The sequence below is a fragment of the Zymoseptoria tritici genome, chromosome 9, assembly GCF_000219625.1.
Source record: "Zymoseptoria tritici IPO323 chromosome 9, whole genome shotgun sequence".
NCBI lineage: Eukaryota > Fungi > Ascomycota > Dothideomycetes > Mycosphaerellales > Mycosphaerellaceae > Zymoseptoria > Zymoseptoria tritici.
The window spans coordinates 1738411-1756137 of NC_018210.1; the positions used below are offsets into that span (position 1 = coordinate 1738411).

At 53.5% G+C, this 17727-nt stretch overlaps 7 protein-coding genes across 7 annotated transcripts; 4 read left to right on the forward strand and 3 right to left on the reverse strand.

The window, feature by feature from the left end:
• Nucleotides 1-981: 981 nt before the first annotated feature.
• ERG8 (ERG8, Phosphomevalonate kinase) lies at nucleotides 982-2732 on the reverse strand (the record flags this gene model as incomplete). Its single annotated transcript, XM_003849561.1, has 2 exons — nucleotides 982-2110; nucleotides 2211-2732. 2 exons carry the CDS (start codon nucleotides 2474-2476, stop codon nucleotides 982-984), a joined length of 1395 nt encoding a protein of 464 aa, XP_003849609.1.
• Nucleotides 2733-3244: 512 nt separating this feature from the next.
• MYCGRDRAFT_101297 (uncharacterized protein) lies at nucleotides 3245-7457 on the forward strand (the record flags this gene model as incomplete). Its single annotated transcript, XM_003849460.1, has 3 exons — nucleotides 3245-3888; nucleotides 3976-7237; nucleotides 7320-7457. 2 exons carry the CDS (start codon nucleotides 3245-3247, stop codon nucleotides 7124-7126), a joined length of 3795 nt encoding a protein of 1264 aa, XP_003849508.1.
• Nucleotides 7458-8087: 630 nt separating this feature from the next.
• MYCGRDRAFT_75855 (uncharacterized protein) lies at nucleotides 8088-8909 on the forward strand (the record flags this gene model as incomplete). The annotated part of the gene is made up of 3 exons (XM_003849461.1): nucleotides 8088-8214; nucleotides 8289-8317; nucleotides 8385-8909. Coding segments are annotated over 3 exons (573 nt in total), but the record flags the coding sequence as incomplete, so codon positions are not given.
• Nucleotides 8910-10360: 1451 nt separating this feature from the next.
• MYCGRDRAFT_75856 (uncharacterized protein) lies at nucleotides 10361-11346 on the forward strand (the record flags this gene model as incomplete). Its single annotated transcript, XM_003849462.1, has 2 exons — nucleotides 10361-10567; nucleotides 10618-11346. The coding sequence occupies 2 exons, from the start codon at nucleotides 10361-10363 to the stop codon at nucleotides 11344-11346; spliced, it is 936 nt and encodes a 311-aa protein (XP_003849510.1).
• Nucleotides 11347-11823: 477 nt separating this feature from the next.
• Nucleotides 11824-12376, forward strand: MYCGRDRAFT_95918 (uncharacterized protein; the record flags this gene model as incomplete). Its single annotated transcript, XM_003849463.1, has 3 exons — nucleotides 11824-11895; nucleotides 11969-12146; nucleotides 12210-12376. 3 exons carry the CDS (start codon nucleotides 11824-11826, stop codon nucleotides 12374-12376), a joined length of 417 nt encoding a protein of 138 aa, XP_003849511.1.
• Nucleotides 12377-12733: 357 nt separating this feature from the next.
• Nucleotides 12734-13988, reverse strand: MYCGRDRAFT_95919 (uncharacterized protein; the record flags this gene model as incomplete). Its single annotated transcript, XM_003849560.1, has 4 exons — nucleotides 12734-13055; nucleotides 13542-13618; nucleotides 13685-13797; nucleotides 13859-13988. The coding sequence occupies 4 exons, from the start codon at nucleotides 13986-13988 to the stop codon at nucleotides 12734-12736; spliced, it is 642 nt and encodes a 213-aa protein (XP_003849608.1).
• Nucleotides 13989-15175: 1187 nt separating this feature from the next.
• On the reverse strand, nucleotides 15176-15781 carry MYCGRDRAFT_47489 (uncharacterized protein; the record flags this gene model as incomplete). Its single annotated transcript, XM_003849559.1, has 2 exons — nucleotides 15176-15481; nucleotides 15536-15781. 2 exons carry the CDS (start codon nucleotides 15779-15781, stop codon nucleotides 15176-15178), a joined length of 552 nt encoding a protein of 183 aa, XP_003849607.1.
• Nucleotides 15782-17727: the final 1946 nt, after the last annotated feature.

The following is a 17727-nucleotide window of genomic DNA, read 5'->3' on the forward strand; positions in this document are numbered from 1 at the left end:
TTTCCTTTGTCTTGCATTTGCTTAAAGTCCTTTAGCACTGCCTTAGGCACGGGGTCTCCCCTAAGGTTAAAGAATACAGAAGATTTTAATTATAATTAGATCTACTGCCTTGCCTTTAGGGCAAGGCCGTCCTACATAGTTATAGACTCCAAAAGGACGTAAATGGAATAAACAAACAAACAAACAAAACAATTAATGTAGTTAGGAGGAAGCGTAAAGGTTACTAACTTCCTTCTCGTTTATTTAGCCGGCGTTATTATTACCTCTACGCCCTTAGTCGACAACGCCCTTATACGCCTTCTTATAAGCATATAGCTAGTGTTGTTGTCGTTGCTGTTACGCTATATAGCCTCCTTAGTAGGATCCTTATTACTTAGGGTAATAACCTAAGTCTCCGTTAGTAGCTCCGGCTCTAGCTCTAGTATATTAGAGCTAGGTAGTAGTTATATCTAAAACTGCGAATATACGTCTTCTAAGGGGCTTAAAGGACCGTCTAGAAGCTCGTCGTCGTCTATATAGTCGCTACTATACGTAGATTCGTCGATAGCGGGTGTTTAAGAGTCCTAGGAGTCTTAGTAGAAGAATACTAGTTATGTCTCCTCGTATAGGAGGCTCGAAAGTTCTAGTAGTAATTGCGCACCGAGTCTTAATAGTAAGGACAATATTAATAGCTTAAAATGACGAGACGACATAGGTAGTAATAACGGGAAAGCGGTTTCGTCGCTGTTTATAGTGTAGTAGTAGTAGTAGACGCCGTGGAGGTTTAGTTAACCCGGTAAGAGAGGAAGTTGGAGTTGGATTTGGAAGGCTTGGCGTCCCGACCCTTCTGCTCTTTAGAATAACGATTAAGAAAACCGAAACTCTACTAATTGAGACTTTGGTCAAGTAAGAAGCATGCCTCATTGGGTTGGAACATTTCCTAATAACTTTTGTCCGCTTTATCGCAAATCGCAGCAGAACTATCTTCGACTTTCAACCCCTTCAGAATCCCTTCAACCAGTCGACATACTTTTGTGGCTCTTCCAATCTCACTCCTTCCATGTCCTGCCTCACACCTAGCATGCTAACTTTACCACCTCCTCCAGCAGCGCTTCCATCGCCCTTGAAGTCCCACCCCGCGAACAGCTTCTCAAGCCCGGTTACCACGTCCTCGCGATCTTCGATCAAAAGCGAAATCGCATCGTAGCCTCCTGCTCCCGGCACAACACCACCCACCACACCAGGTACCTTCTCACAAGCATCCAGCAGCTCCGTCTGCGCGGGCGGCTCGATCGGCACGCCGCTCTTCTCCGACATGATTCGAATCAACTCCCGAATTTCAGTCAGACACTTCGTGAGACCAGAGTAATCATTCGGCGACTTCGACTCTGCCACGGCTTTCAACTCCTTTGCCAAGTTCTCATTCGCTTCGTCCAGATCCCGCCAGATGGCATTGGCCTCCTCGGGCGTCTCCTTCCTCCACGCGAGAACTTGCTTCACCATACCGGGGGTTTTGCTACCGCATGAGACATCGCACATGACTAGTCGTAGTCCTTCTGGAATCTTCACTGCGTCCTTGATGATTTCAGTGTCCCACTTGCCTCCGTGGTGGTTCTCGTCGACGATGTCGCGGAGTTCGGTGGCGAATCGCGGGACACCGGGTTCGGAACGGCTGACGAGGATGTCCGGGGAGAAGCGACGATAGATGCATGTGCCGTAGACTGCAGAGGCGACGTCGAAGCCTGAGCCGACTTTGCCTTGGGCTGCACAGTGGGCTGCTTGGGCGAGGTTGTGGAGACGACGTTTGCTGATGTCGGTGGTGAGGTTGAACTCGGTTTTGGGGAGGTAGAAGCGGAGGAGAGCTGCTGTGACGGCTGTGACGAGTGCTGCGGAGGATCCGAGGCCGGTTTTGGGAGCTTTTGAGAGAGGGATGGCGAAGTTGTAGAAGCGAGAGTCGGTGTTGGACTTGCCGTTGGAGATTGCGGCTGGTGTTGAGTAGTAGTCGTTGTCTGCGAGGATTGTGATTGTCGCTGGGCAGATGCTTGGTCCAACGATGCTGGTGATGTAGCTTAGGACATAGCTGAGAGTGGTTTCCACGAAGGGGTTGCGATTGAGGTTGAGGTCAGCGTCTCTATGAGGAGATGATAGATTAGTGCATGTCACTCGAGACGACGACCAAGTAGCATGATACGAATTGGAATCGGAACACGAACAACAGAGCATCCACTTACATCCTCAGCTGAGTGACCTCAATACCGCCATTCCTCTCAGTCAGACGATATCCATAATCCCACACAGCCTCCAAGAACTGCGGGGAATGGGCAGTGAATTGATTGATGACAATGCCATTGCTCGTCGGAATGTCTTGGACCAATACATGAATGCGGGCGTCCAACCCGAAGACCAGACCGGTGTGAGCACGATCCAAGACGAGGTAACCGCCCGCCAGCAGGACTTTGCCTGGAGCTGAGACGGCTACAGCTCCATCGCGGACCATTCGGAAGGAGTGGATCTCAAGTCGGCCGATTGATGAGGCTGGCGGAGAGAGTCGGTGTTACACAGGCAGGAGGGATTTGTGGAGGTATCGGAGGTAGAGAGGTGCAAAGCCCGATGGATTGATCAGGTGGATGGACACTGGACGACTGGAAGCTTCTGATTTCTGAGAATCTAGGGTATTGTCGGAGGAGGATTCGTTGTCTTGTGAGGATGCTGAGAGGAGGTTCGAGAGGAAGTTCCTCGCCGTATAGTTCTATCCTCTGGTGACGTTGATCGGGAGTCTGGAGCAGATGGTGTTTCAATGCCTCTCGAGTCATCTCATCACACAAGAGAGACCCTCCTCCACGTTGCGGCAGGTCAATCGAAGCATCGTCCTAATGGGGTTAGATCCAAGAGACGAGAAAACGACGGATCATTGTCGGCGAGAACAGGAGTCTGCAGGACCAACTGCGACGCGATTCTCTCCTGATCACATGCCCCAGGCATCCAATGGAATCCTTCACGAGATACTCCGTAATTCATCCCTCTCAACTTGGACAACCTCTTTCTCTGCCACACGTCTCCTCACACCTCACGCCATCACCCAACCATCCCCTCCCACAATTTCACAGCGCGTTCTTTGGCGACCCGAGTCGTCAATGAACCTGCATTCGACTCTTCTCTAATCACAGTACGCGCACCACCCTGTCACTCCAGATGTCACTCCATACTGACAATCCCTTCTCAGTCACACGACCTTCTCCACTGAAGGATCTTTTCCAATCCCTGAATGCCTTACGTCAAACCGACTGTGCACATCTCTCGCATCGCAGGCACCGCCCTCAAATCTTTCACCCACGGATACGCCCAAACCGTCGTCGCCGCATCGCAATCCAGCTATGCAGCCCAGAACACTTCAGCAGTTCCGCTCGCGGACACCTTGATCGGACGGTTCCGGAAGAACGAAAAGAGCCGACTTCAAAATGCATACACTCATGTCGAGGGTTCGCGGCTGGCCAGTTCGACGGCTGGACCATCGACTGGTCGCGCCGATGCGAGCCACCCGGATTCTGGTCTAGATAAGTACTTTGATGCGTGGCAGAAGCATCAGCGGGCTGGTACAAAGGAATGGAAGCAATTCGAATTTGCACGGAGACTCGAATGGCAGCCTCCGACGACAGTACCCGTTTCGGGTCAAGAAGTGGTGGAAGCGGAGGACTTCGAGGCGCAGCAGGAGACGGATGTGTTGGAGGCTCCTGGCATGAAGCGATCGTACACGACTAGCGCCTTGGACAATTTCGAAAAGGCATTCGTCAATGATGAGGCTGCAGAAGCGATCGCCTTGGAGCAGGTGAACAATGCTATTGCGGAGGAGGTTCAGCGATCAAAGGAGGATACCGAGGATGTCCTGACCATCAGAGCCGCGTCGCCTGTGTCGGTCCTGCCCGAGGAGTCAATTTCATCCGGATCGGACAAGCAGTCAATGAGCACCCCAGCGACGGCGCATTCTCCAGTTGAAAGCGTCCAGAATCTTGAAGAGTTGGACAGCAACCCATACACTCAGGAGCTTCTTCAGCTTGCTGAGAAGAAGCAGTACGCGGAGATTCCAGCCGCGTTCCAGAGCATGCTCCGTCATGGCGTACAGAAGCCTTCTCCTGCAGCTTATCGCGTGCTTCTCAGCTCGGCCATTGAGCTCGCGCAAGGAAAGCATCTCAAGGCACCGAGGGCTCTGGAGGTGTACTCTGATATGCTTCGGAGGAGAGTTGTACCAGATGTTGCAACCTACGGCATGCTCATTGGACTTTTGTCGACTCGTGCTTCGGAAACATTGGCTATGAGGCGATCTCTGGATGAACGCCTCGTGCGATACGGTGGTCTCGAACAATCTGGCAGCTTCATGTTCCGTTCTACGTCAACCGAATACACGATGTTGGTCGAGGACAGCTCTCTCACAATCGCACTCAAGATATTCGAGAGGGCTACCAAAGCCAGCTCTGATGCACTTCCAATCGATGCATGCGCTCAGCTCGTCATCGCCAGTGCCGAGCAAGGACGTGTGGAGGACATGACCCGTGTATACCAGTACATGGAGTCGAATTCCAAGCTGCAGTCTTCCTCCATCTACCCGCCTATGATTGCCGCTTTCGGTGGAATGGGCGACCTCCGCAACGCTGTCGAAGTGTACGATGAGTACAAGGAGCTCGCGATTGCCAACAATGCTGGCAAGAACACGATCATCCGGATGGACAATCAAATCTACGCCGCACTCGTCAAAGCTTATGGAAGTGCCGATCGTCTTAAGGGCGGTCTGAAGTTCTTGGCTAGCGTTCAGTCTGAAGTTAAGGATCCCAGAGAGCTTGAGGAATTGCGTGAAGTGGTTGCGCTGGAGGCTCTTCTCCCGCTGGCACTTCAGGATGCGACTTTCCGAGACGCCATGGAGCTGGCAGGATCACTCACAGGCCGAGCCTTGACGTCTGTTCTTTCAAAGATTGTCTCCACATCAGCGGACAAGAACTTGCCAGAAATCAGTCTGCAGGCGTTTGACACTCTGGCGAAACACACGCAGGATCTTGCCGAGCCAAGCATGGCTGTCCTCGCAATGCATGTCCGCAATGCCAACGTCGAAGCGGCCGAGCCTTTCTGGAGAATACTGGAGTCTGCACCACTGAATCTCACCTTTGTCGAACCAACGACCATGCGCACTGTCGCTTTGATCGGAATCGGCCAGGCTGAGCGTGGTCTAAGACAGAGCCGTCGCATGTTCTCTCGCATCCGGGAATCGCAACCCGAAAGCCAGCAAGTCGAGACTGTCGACCACATTGACGAAGCGATTGAACTTATTGGCAACTTCATGCTCAAGAGTCAAGCAATGCTCCCTGAAGCCAGCGTGGAGCTTTTGCGCATGATGGCGGAGAATGGAGGACTTCTTGCACCAATCTCCGAACACATTGTGGCGCGCTTCAACCCGGAGACCATTGCTCGGCTCAACCCAGCTGATCTTGAGCTCCTCCTGCGAGTTCAGTCTGGCATGATTCTTGACGAGCTCTCCGGTGACATTGCCGGACCAGCTCGTTTCGGCTGCCTGCTTGAGAATGTTGTGTCCCGTGCGTTGATGCCTTCGTCCGAGACAGAGACTCTGATCGAGAGGACGTTGATCAACATTGACCGCGCCGAGCTCTCTCGTCTTTGGAACAACTACCGCTACCCATCGACACCGGCACTGTTCAACCCTTCGACGTACAGCCCCGTGGTGCCCTTCCAAGCTCCAGCAGCTCCAGCACCATTCGAAGACACCTACGACCCGTACTCCAACCGCACTGATGTAAAGGGATCTAACATCATCAATGAGCTTCTCGAGAGACCCAACGGACGCCGCACGAGCGAGGCTTTGACCAAGTTCCGCAATATGCGCCGCGTGGGAAGAGTCCCTCGCATGTTCACCTACGGCAAGCTCATCGAGTCGGCAGCGAAGGAGAACAACCTCAACCTGGCCCATGACATTCTGGAAATGGCCAAGCAAGACGTTCCGTTCGACGCCCGCTATCGTGTTGTCCGCTTCGGCTGGCAGCAGATCCTCGACCACATGGTCGCTGGATGCCTCAGTGTAGGTCGCCGCGATCTTGCCAGCAGGTATCACCAGGACATGATTGACATGGGTTTTGCACCTTCGGCCAACACTTTCGGACTCTACATCACGACCCTCAAGGAGAACACCAAGACCTTTGACGAGGCATCGGAGGCAGTGAAGATCTTCCTCCGTGCCAAGGCTGAAGGTGTCGAGCCTTCATCATTTTTGTACAATGCTCTCATTGGCAAGCTCGGCAAGGCTCGTCGTATTGATGACTGTCTCTTCTACTTTGCGGAGATGCGCAACCTTGGCGTTCGTCCAACATCGGTTACGTACGGGACTGTTGTCAATGCTCTCTGCCGCGTGTCCGACGACAAGTTCGCGGAGGAGATCTTCGAGGAGATGGAGGCTTGCACCAACTACAAGCCTCGCCCGGCACCCTACCACTCTTTGATGCAATTCTTCTTGAGCACCAAGCGTGACCGCGGCAAGGTCCTGGCCTACTACGAGCGTATGCGCAGCAAGGGCATCGAACCGACAGTGCACACCTACAAGCTTCTCATCGACACCCACGCGACGCTGGAGCCGATCAACATGCCCGCTGCTGAAGCTGTGCTCGAAGACATGCGCGCAAGCAACATCCAGCCCGACGCCGTACACTACTCTTCTCTCATCCACGCCAAGGGTTGTGTCCTGCACGATATGGAGGCCGCACAGACTCTCTTCGATACCGTCATCGCCGAGGGCAAAGTCCGCCCACAGCCCTGCCTATACCAAGCCATGTTCGAGAGCTTCAACGCCAACCACCTCTCCGCCGAGTGCGAGCCTCTACTTCAGGACATGACAGCCCGCAACGTCGAATTCACACCGTACATCGCCAACGCTCTCATCCACGGCTGGACTCTCGAGAAGAACGTGACCAAAGCCAAGGAGGCTTTCGATCGCGTTCCCATCTCTCGCCGCGAGCCCAGCACGTACGAGGCCATGGTTCGCGCATTCCTCGCTGCTGAAGACCGCGATTCGGCAAAGCGTGTCGTTCGCGAGGCCCTGGGTCGTGGATACCCAAGTGCTGTCGCTGGCAAGATTGCTGAGCTGGTGCGGTGATTTTTGCAATTTTTCTCGTGTGTGGGAATGAATTTATTGCATGGTTAGCGAGGAGTTTTGGCGCAAGAAGTAACAGGACACATCGATCGCTGCCTGCCTGTGATTGAGCAGGTATGCGAGGACGAGACCTTTGGGACGTCCCGGCTGGGAGGGTTTAAACAGGTCGACGAGGCTGACCGGTTGTAACATTAAGATACCCCCACCCTTAGACGAGCTACACTCCACTCTGCTGGATCCGAGATTCCTTTTTTTTTTGTTTTTGCCATATAATGAGGATGGGAGAAAGGATTTGGGATCTAGAGTTTCTCTTGGAATGAAAAGGCAAGGTAATAACACTCCTGTGTACACTTTCTCATTTTGTCTGGGACGGGATGGGCTTATTACCTGGTCGTCGTACAAGCGCACGAGCACGAGCAGTGTTGCTTGCAGTTGTACAAATATTGGTGGTGTCTTGCCGATGCTTGGGTCGCGTGAAACACCCGAGGCTGGCTGGACAGCTCGGTCGTACTTGATCATGAGCGGAGTGTGTCTCATTCCGAGCGTATGGACATACCTTAAGCAGTGCGTCGACGTGGAATGAATAATGTTGGTATCTTCTCTCCTGCCTATATCATTTTTCAAACACTTTAAGGTATCTCAAAATTGGGGCGGAGTTGTTGTTGGGGGATCGAAATAGCTCTCAACTCTGACGCACGTACGTTGGTCAGACTCATCAGCTTATTACTTTACTTCTTGCCGCCCCCAATCCCGTCTGCTAGGATGCGCGTGGCTTGCAGTGGGCCCTTTGCCGGGGTCTTGGAAACTGCGTCACAAGTGAAAGCGGGACGTGGAGCAGCCGTACTAGTATAGTCGCTGCGTGGCTGTGGCAGTGGCAGGACTCGGGATGATGTTGAGTGTCGCCATTCCATCCTCATTCTCATTCTCATTCTCATTCTCACTCACTCATACCACTGTCTTACGATTCTCTCGCTCGACTTCACTCACTCGTTTCTCTCGCTCGACTTCACTCCCTCTTGCGAATGCCCTGCGACGGACGGATACTAAGAGACCCTCGCGATCAGTGACGACCATGCCGAAATACGTCAAGTGTGAGTAGTGTCCCCGCGCGCGCAAGAACAGTGTCCTCGCGCAAGAAACACCCAAAAACTGATCGACGTTGCAGATACGAAGATAACGCCCTTACCCTCCAACGTCCGTTAATGCGCCCTCGTCCACGATGCGAAGAAGGACCTCCAGCTGACAAGTACCTCACGGACAGGTCCCCCGCCAACTCGCCATCGAACTCCTCCACAACCACAGCGAAGTAATCGAACTCAATCCCCTCGTAACCGGCGTCAAAGCCATCGACGCCCCGCGCACCGCCTCCTCGGAAGAATACTTCTCGCAATGGTACGAAATCTCCGAGATCATCACCTGGGGTTTCGGCATGAAGAAGAAAATCACCTTCAAAGGCGTCTTTCACGATCAACCGTGGGGTCTGCAGTCACACGTGTACGCGCCGATGGGGGTGGATTTGCGGAATAAGTATCGGATTGGAGGGAATCAGCCGGGGGAGCCGAGGGAGACGAAAGAGTTGGGGGTGGAGACGCCGTTGGATGGATTGTATTTGAGAGAGGATGTGGAGATTGTGTGTAATGTGGCGTTGGCGAGTTTCGTGAAAAAGGAGACGAAGGAGGCGACGGGGAAGATGATTGAGCGGTTGGCGAGGAAGGCGGAACTGTTGGATGAGGGGAGGTTGCATGCTATGTTTGAGGATGGGAAGTTGAAGACTGCGAAGCCGAGTGGGGGGTATTTGGAACCGCTGCCGGCGGTTGGGAGTCCGCCGACGAGTCCGGGGAGGAGTCCGTCGGTTGTGTCGGGAGGTTTTCCGTCGCCGAGACTGGATCAGAAGGGGTTTGGGAATGTTCATGATGTGATGAGGAATGCGAGTCAGCATCGAGTGAGTAATACGTATTCGCCGGCGTACCAGCAGCCGAATTATAACGGACCGGAGGATGCGCAGGCGGGAGCATCACAACCTGGACGAGCGACGAATATGCCTATGATTAATGAGTTACCCGGCTCAGAACCAATACCTCAAGGCCAACAGGGCTCGCCGAGTCTCTACCCACCACCCCTCAACCCTCAAGGCATCGTCTTCCGATCAGAATTACCCGGAGACACCACTTTCGACCCTTTCAACCTCGCTTCCCAACCACCGCATCAACAACAACCAACAACACCACCCTACCCCGTCGACGCAAAACCCCCACTAAACTACAACACCTACACCACCCCTCCCCAACACAACAACACCACCCAGCAACACCCCATCAACCCCACCCAATCCACCACCGTCGCAGAATGGCAACGCGGCCTCTCCAATCCCAGCGGAGCACAACCACCACAATCCCCCCCCATCCCAGCCCGAAACTTCAGCCGCCAGACTCGAGACACAGACCGTGCATCATCTTCCGCGTACTCGGACTACTCCTCCCCGACGACGAGTTCGCAACCCGATCATCATCAGCAGCGATTTTCGAATTTGACGGTTAATTCGACGCCGCCGCAGATCCATTCTAGGACGGTGTCGAGTACGAATGGGAATATGAATGCGAATCCTACGGCACCTGCGGTGGTGGGGGGTATGAATGGGGGTTTTGAGGCAAAGTGTCCGGTTTGTGAGGATTTTGTGGGGGATGAGGGGGCGGTTAGTTTTCATGTTGAGAAGGTGCATTTTCAGTAGGGGACGGGGTGGGTGGTGTGTGGGTGTTTTGGCAGGGTGGGAGGCGAGGCGAATTCGATCTTGCAGGATTTACGACAGAGGGTCGGTCACAGTCAGGCGAGTTTCTATGGGCGTGTCGTGGGATGGGAGTGGAGAGAATTTTAACAAAACTTGGATGGATGGATATGGAGGACTAGGGTGAGGGAGTAGGAATGGATTTAAGGATACCCGGTGGGATTGGTTCTGGTTTTGTATTACTATATCGTTGGAGTGACCAGCTTTTGCAGCTTCGTATTGAGCAGGGGAGGATTTCTGAGACGTATAGCACCGGAGAGAGACTGTTGGATCGTCTCAACAAGAAATATGTCTTCCATCGAATATGTCTGTCTGTAGAAAGGAGCGTTTCCATTCGCAAGGATGGCTGACAAAGCAATCCACAACTTTGAACGTCATGCTTCAACAATCATTCAAGATCAGGCTTCCTTTTGCCTTCGTCACTTCCATTAGCTCGAACGATTCTCTAGACGACCATGGACATCTCAACATTCGCCAAAGAGCATGTCTCCCAAATCACCGCCACCATTGGACTAGTCACATTTGCAATCGTCAAGAACAAGCTCACGCCGGCTGGCATCATTGCGGGAATCTTCGTAGCTTTCATTCACATGCTTCACCCCTGGCCAGCATTCTTCTGGCTTCTAATCCTGTTCTTCTTCTTCGGAACAGTGGTGACCAAGGTAAGGCCCCCATCAATCATCAACAAACATGAAGTCTAACACAACGACAGATCGGCCACGAAGCCAAAGCCCACCTCACCCTTTCCTCAACCGGCGGCTCAGGAGGCGAAGGACCACGAAGCTACGTCCAAGTCTTCGCCAACTCGGGCCTCGCGTGTATCCTCATCGCATTGCACGCCTACCTACTCAACAGCACACCTTTCATCTCCTCGCAGCTAGGAATCGCCGCTGGTCCACATTTCCCCGCTTTGACGAAACTCCTCCCCATCGGCATCGTGGCTCAGTACGCCGCTGTTGCCGCGGATACGTTCAGCTCGGAGCTGGGAATCTTATCGAAGCAGCAGCCGTTCATGGTGACTGCGCCGTGGAAGAAAGTCCCGAAAGGAACGAATGGCGGCATCACGATCGACGGGTTGAAGTACGGCGCTCTGGGAAGCTCGATGTTGACGTTTGTTGCTTCGCTGGCGCTTTATCTCTTGCCTCCGCATGGGCAGATGAACCCGCGTGCGTCGATTTTGCTTATCGTTGCGGGGTTGGCGGGGAGTGTGATTGACAGTGTGCTTGGTGCGCTGGTGCAGGCGACTGTGGTGGATAAGGGGACTGGGAAGGTCGTTGAAGGTGCTGGGGGCCAGAGAGTCAAGGTGTTGCAAGGTGGTAGTCGGGCGCAGGTGGGGATTGATTTGTTGACGAATAATGGCGTCAATTTTGTCATGGCTGCGTTGGCGAGTGTGCTGGCGATGGGAGCGGCGCATGTGCTTGAGGTCAGGCTGGTGAGATGAGTAAAGTGGGCAACACATGGCCTTCATCCTACGATCAAGCGGCTGTTTCGCCAGACGGAAGAGAGGCATCCTACGAAGCAGTATCGAGCGAAACCAAACCCTCCAGCGAATCATCACCACCATTCTAGCATCAAGAGGTAAGTCTACAGCTCAGACCGTCATCACTCTTGCTCCAGCTTGTCAGCTGACGGGCACCTCTAGACGTTCCACTGTCTCAGCGCGTGCTGGCGGAAGTGAATGAAGCCAGATTCGCAGCAAACGCCAGCCAAATTCACTTCACTTCCCCTTCAAGCTCATCTGAAACACAGCTCCCCTGCAGCCTACAGTTCCAGTAGACCTTCATGCAGACAAAACCTCGCAACTTCTTCCACGACATCAACCTTGACTTCTACTCTGACTTACAATCAACTTCGACACATACTACAACTTCCACCACACACCACAACTCCACCTCCACAACCCTTCCACCACTCAACCATGCCTCTCCCCAACCTAACCGACCGTGAGCTCGGCCTCCTCTACGTCGTCATCGGCGAGATGAACGCCACCGTACGTCCTCGCAACCCTCTCCACAACTCTCAACCATTCATTCCTCCATATTGACCAACAATGAATGCTACAGATCGACTGGAACGTCGTCGGACCCAAAGCCAACTTCACAACTCCCAAGCAAGCCCGTGACAAGTGGGCCGTGATCAAGAAGAAATTGAGCACCTCTGAGAACGGCGACGATACCGCCGCCGGCGCGACCGCGACTCCCAAGAGTTCGGCTAAGAAGACGGGGGCGAAGCGGAAGGCTGGTATGTTTGATAATTTCTCACGTGGTGAGACTGCGGTGATGAAGGAAGCTGATGATAGTGCAGCGACTGAGGGTACCCCGTCGAAGAAGGCGAAGCAGAGCAAGACCACCGTCGCCGCGGAGGACTCGGGTGTGGGCGATGAGGATGACGAGGAAGCCAAGAACGTTCTGATCAAGGCGGAGAAGCAGGATCAGGATCAGGCTGAGGGCGAGGGTGAGGTTTTGACTTGAGTGATGTCGTTCGCTGCGACTGCGAGATGAAGTGCGATTGAGGATGCGAGGGCGATGATACCTTCGAGGCGAGTTTGGGCGGTGGTATCGCGCACTGAGCCGGTGGTTGGAGTCGTTTGATACTAGAGCATGCGCGTGGACTAAGGAGTGACCTGACTTTGCTTCCAATTCCAACTTCTTGCCAATGCAAATCGTGGCGATGTCGCTGCTCTTCTTTCCATTATACAATCCGCGGTATCTTCCTGATTTATCCTCCACCACACTTCACCCCACCTCATCATCCCCCACCTCCATCACTCTTCAACCCACCTCACCACCACTCACCACCCACCCCTCCCCCTCCTCCCCTCCTCCCCCTCACCCCCTCCCCCCACACCCACCCACCCGAATCACCAACCCCTCCCCCATAATCCACTCCTCCGCCCTCCTCACCGCCCTCGCCTCCCTCGCCTCAAACCTCGCATGCTCCACCGCGCCCCTAATATGCGCCATCTGCATCGCCTCGTTCCGTCTGAACTCGTCCCACCGGCGAGCATAATCCAGTTCGGCGTTGGTGCGCGCTGCTTGCATTGCGCGGTGGTGGTTGTGCCGCGCGATGGAGGCGTTGAGGTCGGGTTTCAGGTAGGCGTGGAGGTTGGTGAGCCAGATTTCGAGACGGTCGAGGAGATGGATTGTTAGTCTAGAGGGGGTGGTGTTAGTGGTGGTGGTGTTTTGGGAGGGGAGGGGATGATGACTTGCTGGGCGATGTAGATTATTAGTTGGAGGGTTAGAGCCATTTTTGTAAGGAGGGTGGGCGGAGTGATGGCGCTGTTGGATGATGTTGGATGGAATTGATGTGACGGAAGACCTGTGCGTGTGGATCCAAGGCGAGGAAATCGTGTGCGTAAAAGCGAGATAAGTGCAGTGAGCAAGCGAGAAGGAAAGGAAGGGAAGAGCAAACAGTGTCCAAAAGCCTGCGCCTCAAACATTTTCTTCGCCATACCTCACTGATACTTCACGGCCGGTACAATAGCGTTCATGTTCTTCTCATACAAGTACACTCTTGTTCTCCTCTTTTATGTACACACTTCTGCTCTTTCCTGCGCTCTGCGCTCAGCACCCTGCAACGCCAACGCTCCTATCGCGATGCGCAATGCCATTTCTGTCGATATCGTTCCACGCTCACTTCTTCTCATTCTGCGCGGCCTGTGCGCCCTCCTTTTGCATCTGGTCGATGGACTTGTCGTGCTTCTCGCCCCTGATCTGTATACACATCACGAGTCAGCTCCTGTAATTGTTGGGCATCGGATGGTATTCTTCGAAGCTTACCGCACTCTCACTCTCACTGGCGAGCTTGTCATTGTGCTCGTTCTTGCCCTGCTTCTGCTTCTTCAACTCCTCCTGCTTTGCGGACTCGATTTCTTGCGCGCGCTCGGCGTTGCCTGATGTGGGTGAGAATGTTAGCCAACGTCCACCGTGGGAACGTCAGGAATGAGCGCGTACCCTCCTTGTTCTCCTTCACTACTTGCAGCACACGTCCGCTCTGGAACGACCTGAAAGCTCCAGCTTGACGGATGGCAGGAGAGGCTGCGCGGAAGGATGATCGCATGGTGATGGAGCGGAAGGCGGACATGATTGTGATGTTTGAGGTCGGAGAGGGTATTGGAAGGACTGTGTTTTTCGAAATTCCGTAGACTGGATAGAAGTGAAGTGAGTTGGAAGGAAGAATTGCCAATGCACTTGAGAAACGAGAATGTGAACGTGTGGCTACCCTAGCCGGACGCGAGAACGTCATCGCATCATATGACGAAGACGACTGGGATAGTGCGGTCCACCACTCACAACCGGACGGATAACTTTGACGGTACGGCCGACATGTGTTCAGTTCTCATTGCAACCCCTGATGCCTCACCAGGATGCTATATTGCTTTGCTCACAAGTGAATGCCCAAACTCTGTACTGGCAGGAGCTTCGAGCTGAACGGTGGAGCTGCTTGAGGATTCGGGACGGTACCTGGGGAGCCTCGGTGGGGTTGAACAATGCCATTCCCATAGGAACCATACTCCACGATCAACTTACCCGTCCATGAGCGTCGAGCTACCATGGGTACTGTGGACAAGACCTCCTTTCTTTGGCGTACCACGGTACCACGGATCACAATCAAGGACACCACGAAACAGAAGTAGGTAATGATATGAGTCTTCATCGTTCGTATCGTGCACAAAACTACAATTCGCCGAACACAAGAGAGGTCGTGACCAACTCTTTCCAAACTCCCAGAAACCCCATCTTGATATATGCCCACGTCGTCGTGTCCGCCATCATCAACACAAACAACACCGAAACGCAGTCCCAATCCAAAAATAAGTAATACTAGCCACGAGACAGTCACCGCTGCCTGGGCCAAACCCCATTGCAATTCGCCTCTTCACCTCGGTGTATCATGATGCCAGAAATTTTTGCGCTTCGCTGTCTTCATCGTGTACCAGAAACACCGCCTTGCCCAGTACCATAAAGAACAAAAAAAAAGTGAAGAGTAAAACATCCCAAGTGCTAACAAGTGCTCAACCGGAGGGAGGTATCCAAGAAATCCAGAAGCTGTAACCAGTGTATCGTCATCGCTGCGCAGAGAATAAATGATGTGCCGTTCATGCTTTCGTTATGCTGTTTTGTGACGCCGTCATCCCAGAGTGGTAAGAAGCCGTGTATCGTATTTTGTTTGTACAAGGTATTCGCGTGGAGGAGAATAGCGAATATTAGAAAGAATCTCACCAACCCGACGACGTAGTGCGTCAGAATAGCATGTTGTGCAACACTCGTCTACCAACGACGAGTGATGTACTGCTGCTGCATCTGTCGGGCTGGCGAGACTGACATTGGTGGACTCGCGACGGATCGAGTGGATGGATCCACGATCGGAATCGCGTTGCGAGAGCGTTGCGCCATTGGCTGGTGCAGCTTCACATGCTGAGCCTGCTGGAAGCTCGAAGAGTTGTAAACATTAGGGACGGTGGAGAGCATGACCGATGGCGTCGGCTGCACTTGATGCTGAAGAGGTGAGCTCTCGGGAGAGCCGGAGGAGAGAGAGCCACGGTCGGATCCAGAGGAGGAATGGATAGATTGAAGCTGTGACAGAGGGTTAGCTCTGGTATCCCAATGCGATGATGAGACTCGACATACATCATCCTCGGTCAGGAGGTTGAACGGGCAGAAGATCTCGTCATCATCAAACTCGAAACCCTTTGCAGCCTCGAGAATGCGAAGGTAGTCTGACTGTGTGGGTGGTTGTGGCAGCTCTTCCTTTGGACTCCGTTGAGCCTTGTATTGGCGGTGAGCATTTTGCGAGTGCACTCTGGGCCCTCGTCGGCTACGACCGTGGTGGCCTTGAGGATGGTTCTGATGCGACGAGGCGGCGTATTGAGGCATTCCGTAATGATAGCTGGCCATGACTGTAGGTGTGGATGAGGTGTGCGGCGGTTATTGTGTGATGATGATCGAGCCAGGAGATGATGGAGCAACAAAGAGAACAACAAAGCCGGAAGCGGAGGTGGCCGGACGAGTTGCGGAATGTAGTGCGAACGGTCGATAGAGATGTCGGAGCGAAGGGAGTATTGCGATTACGGTCGAGTGGTCGATAAAGTGCTGATGGAAATGGAATGGAGTACAGATGCGGGATGAAGGTGACGATGAAGGTCAAGGTCAGGCAAGCAAGTGGCGAGGCTGTGTGAGAGTCAGCGCTGATGGTGGGTGGGCGGCCGGCGGCAGGGACGATGCTGGGGCTGGTTCACTTTCACGGCTTTTGGCGCCAAAACTAGCGTTGAACCTTGTCCTCGCACCAATCAACATCACCTCCCCACGCCTCGTCCCAGCACTATTGCCTTCCCACCTCAGGCATTCCCAAACTCTGTGCCGTCGTGTCTCTGCTGGTGTGAGAGGGCATGCGACGATCCTCTTCGAGCAATTGATTCCATCGACTGAGCAGCCCTATGCCTGTGCGTCTGCTGTGTCGAGAAGACGCAATCAGTACGTATCATTGATCCTTGCTTGTCAACCCCTCGCTCATTGATCTGGCATGAAACCGAGCTCATCTCAGGAACCCGGCGATGGCGATTCCGTCAGCTGTGAAATCACGTGGCATCCGATCTCGAGTCTCAGCCTGCAGGAAGCGTGCTGGGGCCCGCCACACGATTGGACGATGCTAGACCGCGAACGGCCTAATCGCTATGACTAGCCAGGACAGAGAAGCGGTCTGACGATCGATGCCATCTCGACCTGGACTGCTTCTCCCGGGAGACGAGATGCCTCAACGTCCTTCTGCTCATGAGAAAGCGCAGCCAGCGTGTTTCGCTCTGCTTGCTTGCTAGAACTGCTACAATGCATTGCCTCTACCGGGCGCCTACAGCACTCCCCGGACAGTTTGAAACGACGTGACGACGTACCGTTGGACCCTTTTGGCTGGTCGGCATTCCAACCCGATCACTTCCGTCATTCAAGGGTTCCCGTGCGTTTCTGCGACTGAGTGTTACGGTGCTATCTGTACCGATGTTCTTGCAAGGATATGTTGTCTATTCCGCCTCGACTATGGCGTTCTGATGTCGTCTTGCGTGGCCGGTGCGTCAAGAAGACATGGTTATCATCCTATCGCAGACGACAGCCTCGCGATATGGTTGCAGATGTTGCTCATCGGTATACACGCAAGCAGACAATAGACGCAATCGCATGGGCAGCATATATGCCGTATCGAAAAGGGACTTGTCGTCGTTCTATCGTGTCAGGAAGCAATTTGGAATCGAGAATTCCTTGCCATCCTTAACGACGGCACAACGAAGCATCGAGGCGACCCCATCCGTCGCTGGCCCAACGATTCCTGCTGCTGCATGCAATAGCGATGCAGTGCAACCACTTATATCCTCGGTATCTGGTGATTGGAGGTCCAATGCAACAAAGGTCGGGATTGTTGAAAAAAAGTGGTCGAGGCCAAAAAAACCTACGCACACCATAGAATGGCACGATGCGTCGTACATGAACAGAGTGAGGTTCGAACTGGTTGCTATGTCAGGAATAGACGGTAGAATGTACAGGGGGTTGTAATACCTCACGCTCTTTCGAACTACGGGTTTGACTGTTTCGCCTAAACGTAGCTGGACGGTCGTCAGCATGCCGTACGGGCACATGCGGAGGCTCTAGAGGTGCTCCAAAGCAAGGGGATGGTCAACTAACCGCCTTAACCACTCGGCCATCTGTCCAAACAGTATTGAGAGCTTTTCGCCACATTCTGGTTGTTCATATTGTGGGTTTTGCTCTAGGCCAGCCAAGAGCGGCACAGCGGCAGGCCTAAGGACGCTACCAATGCAACTACAAGGCAGTCCTTC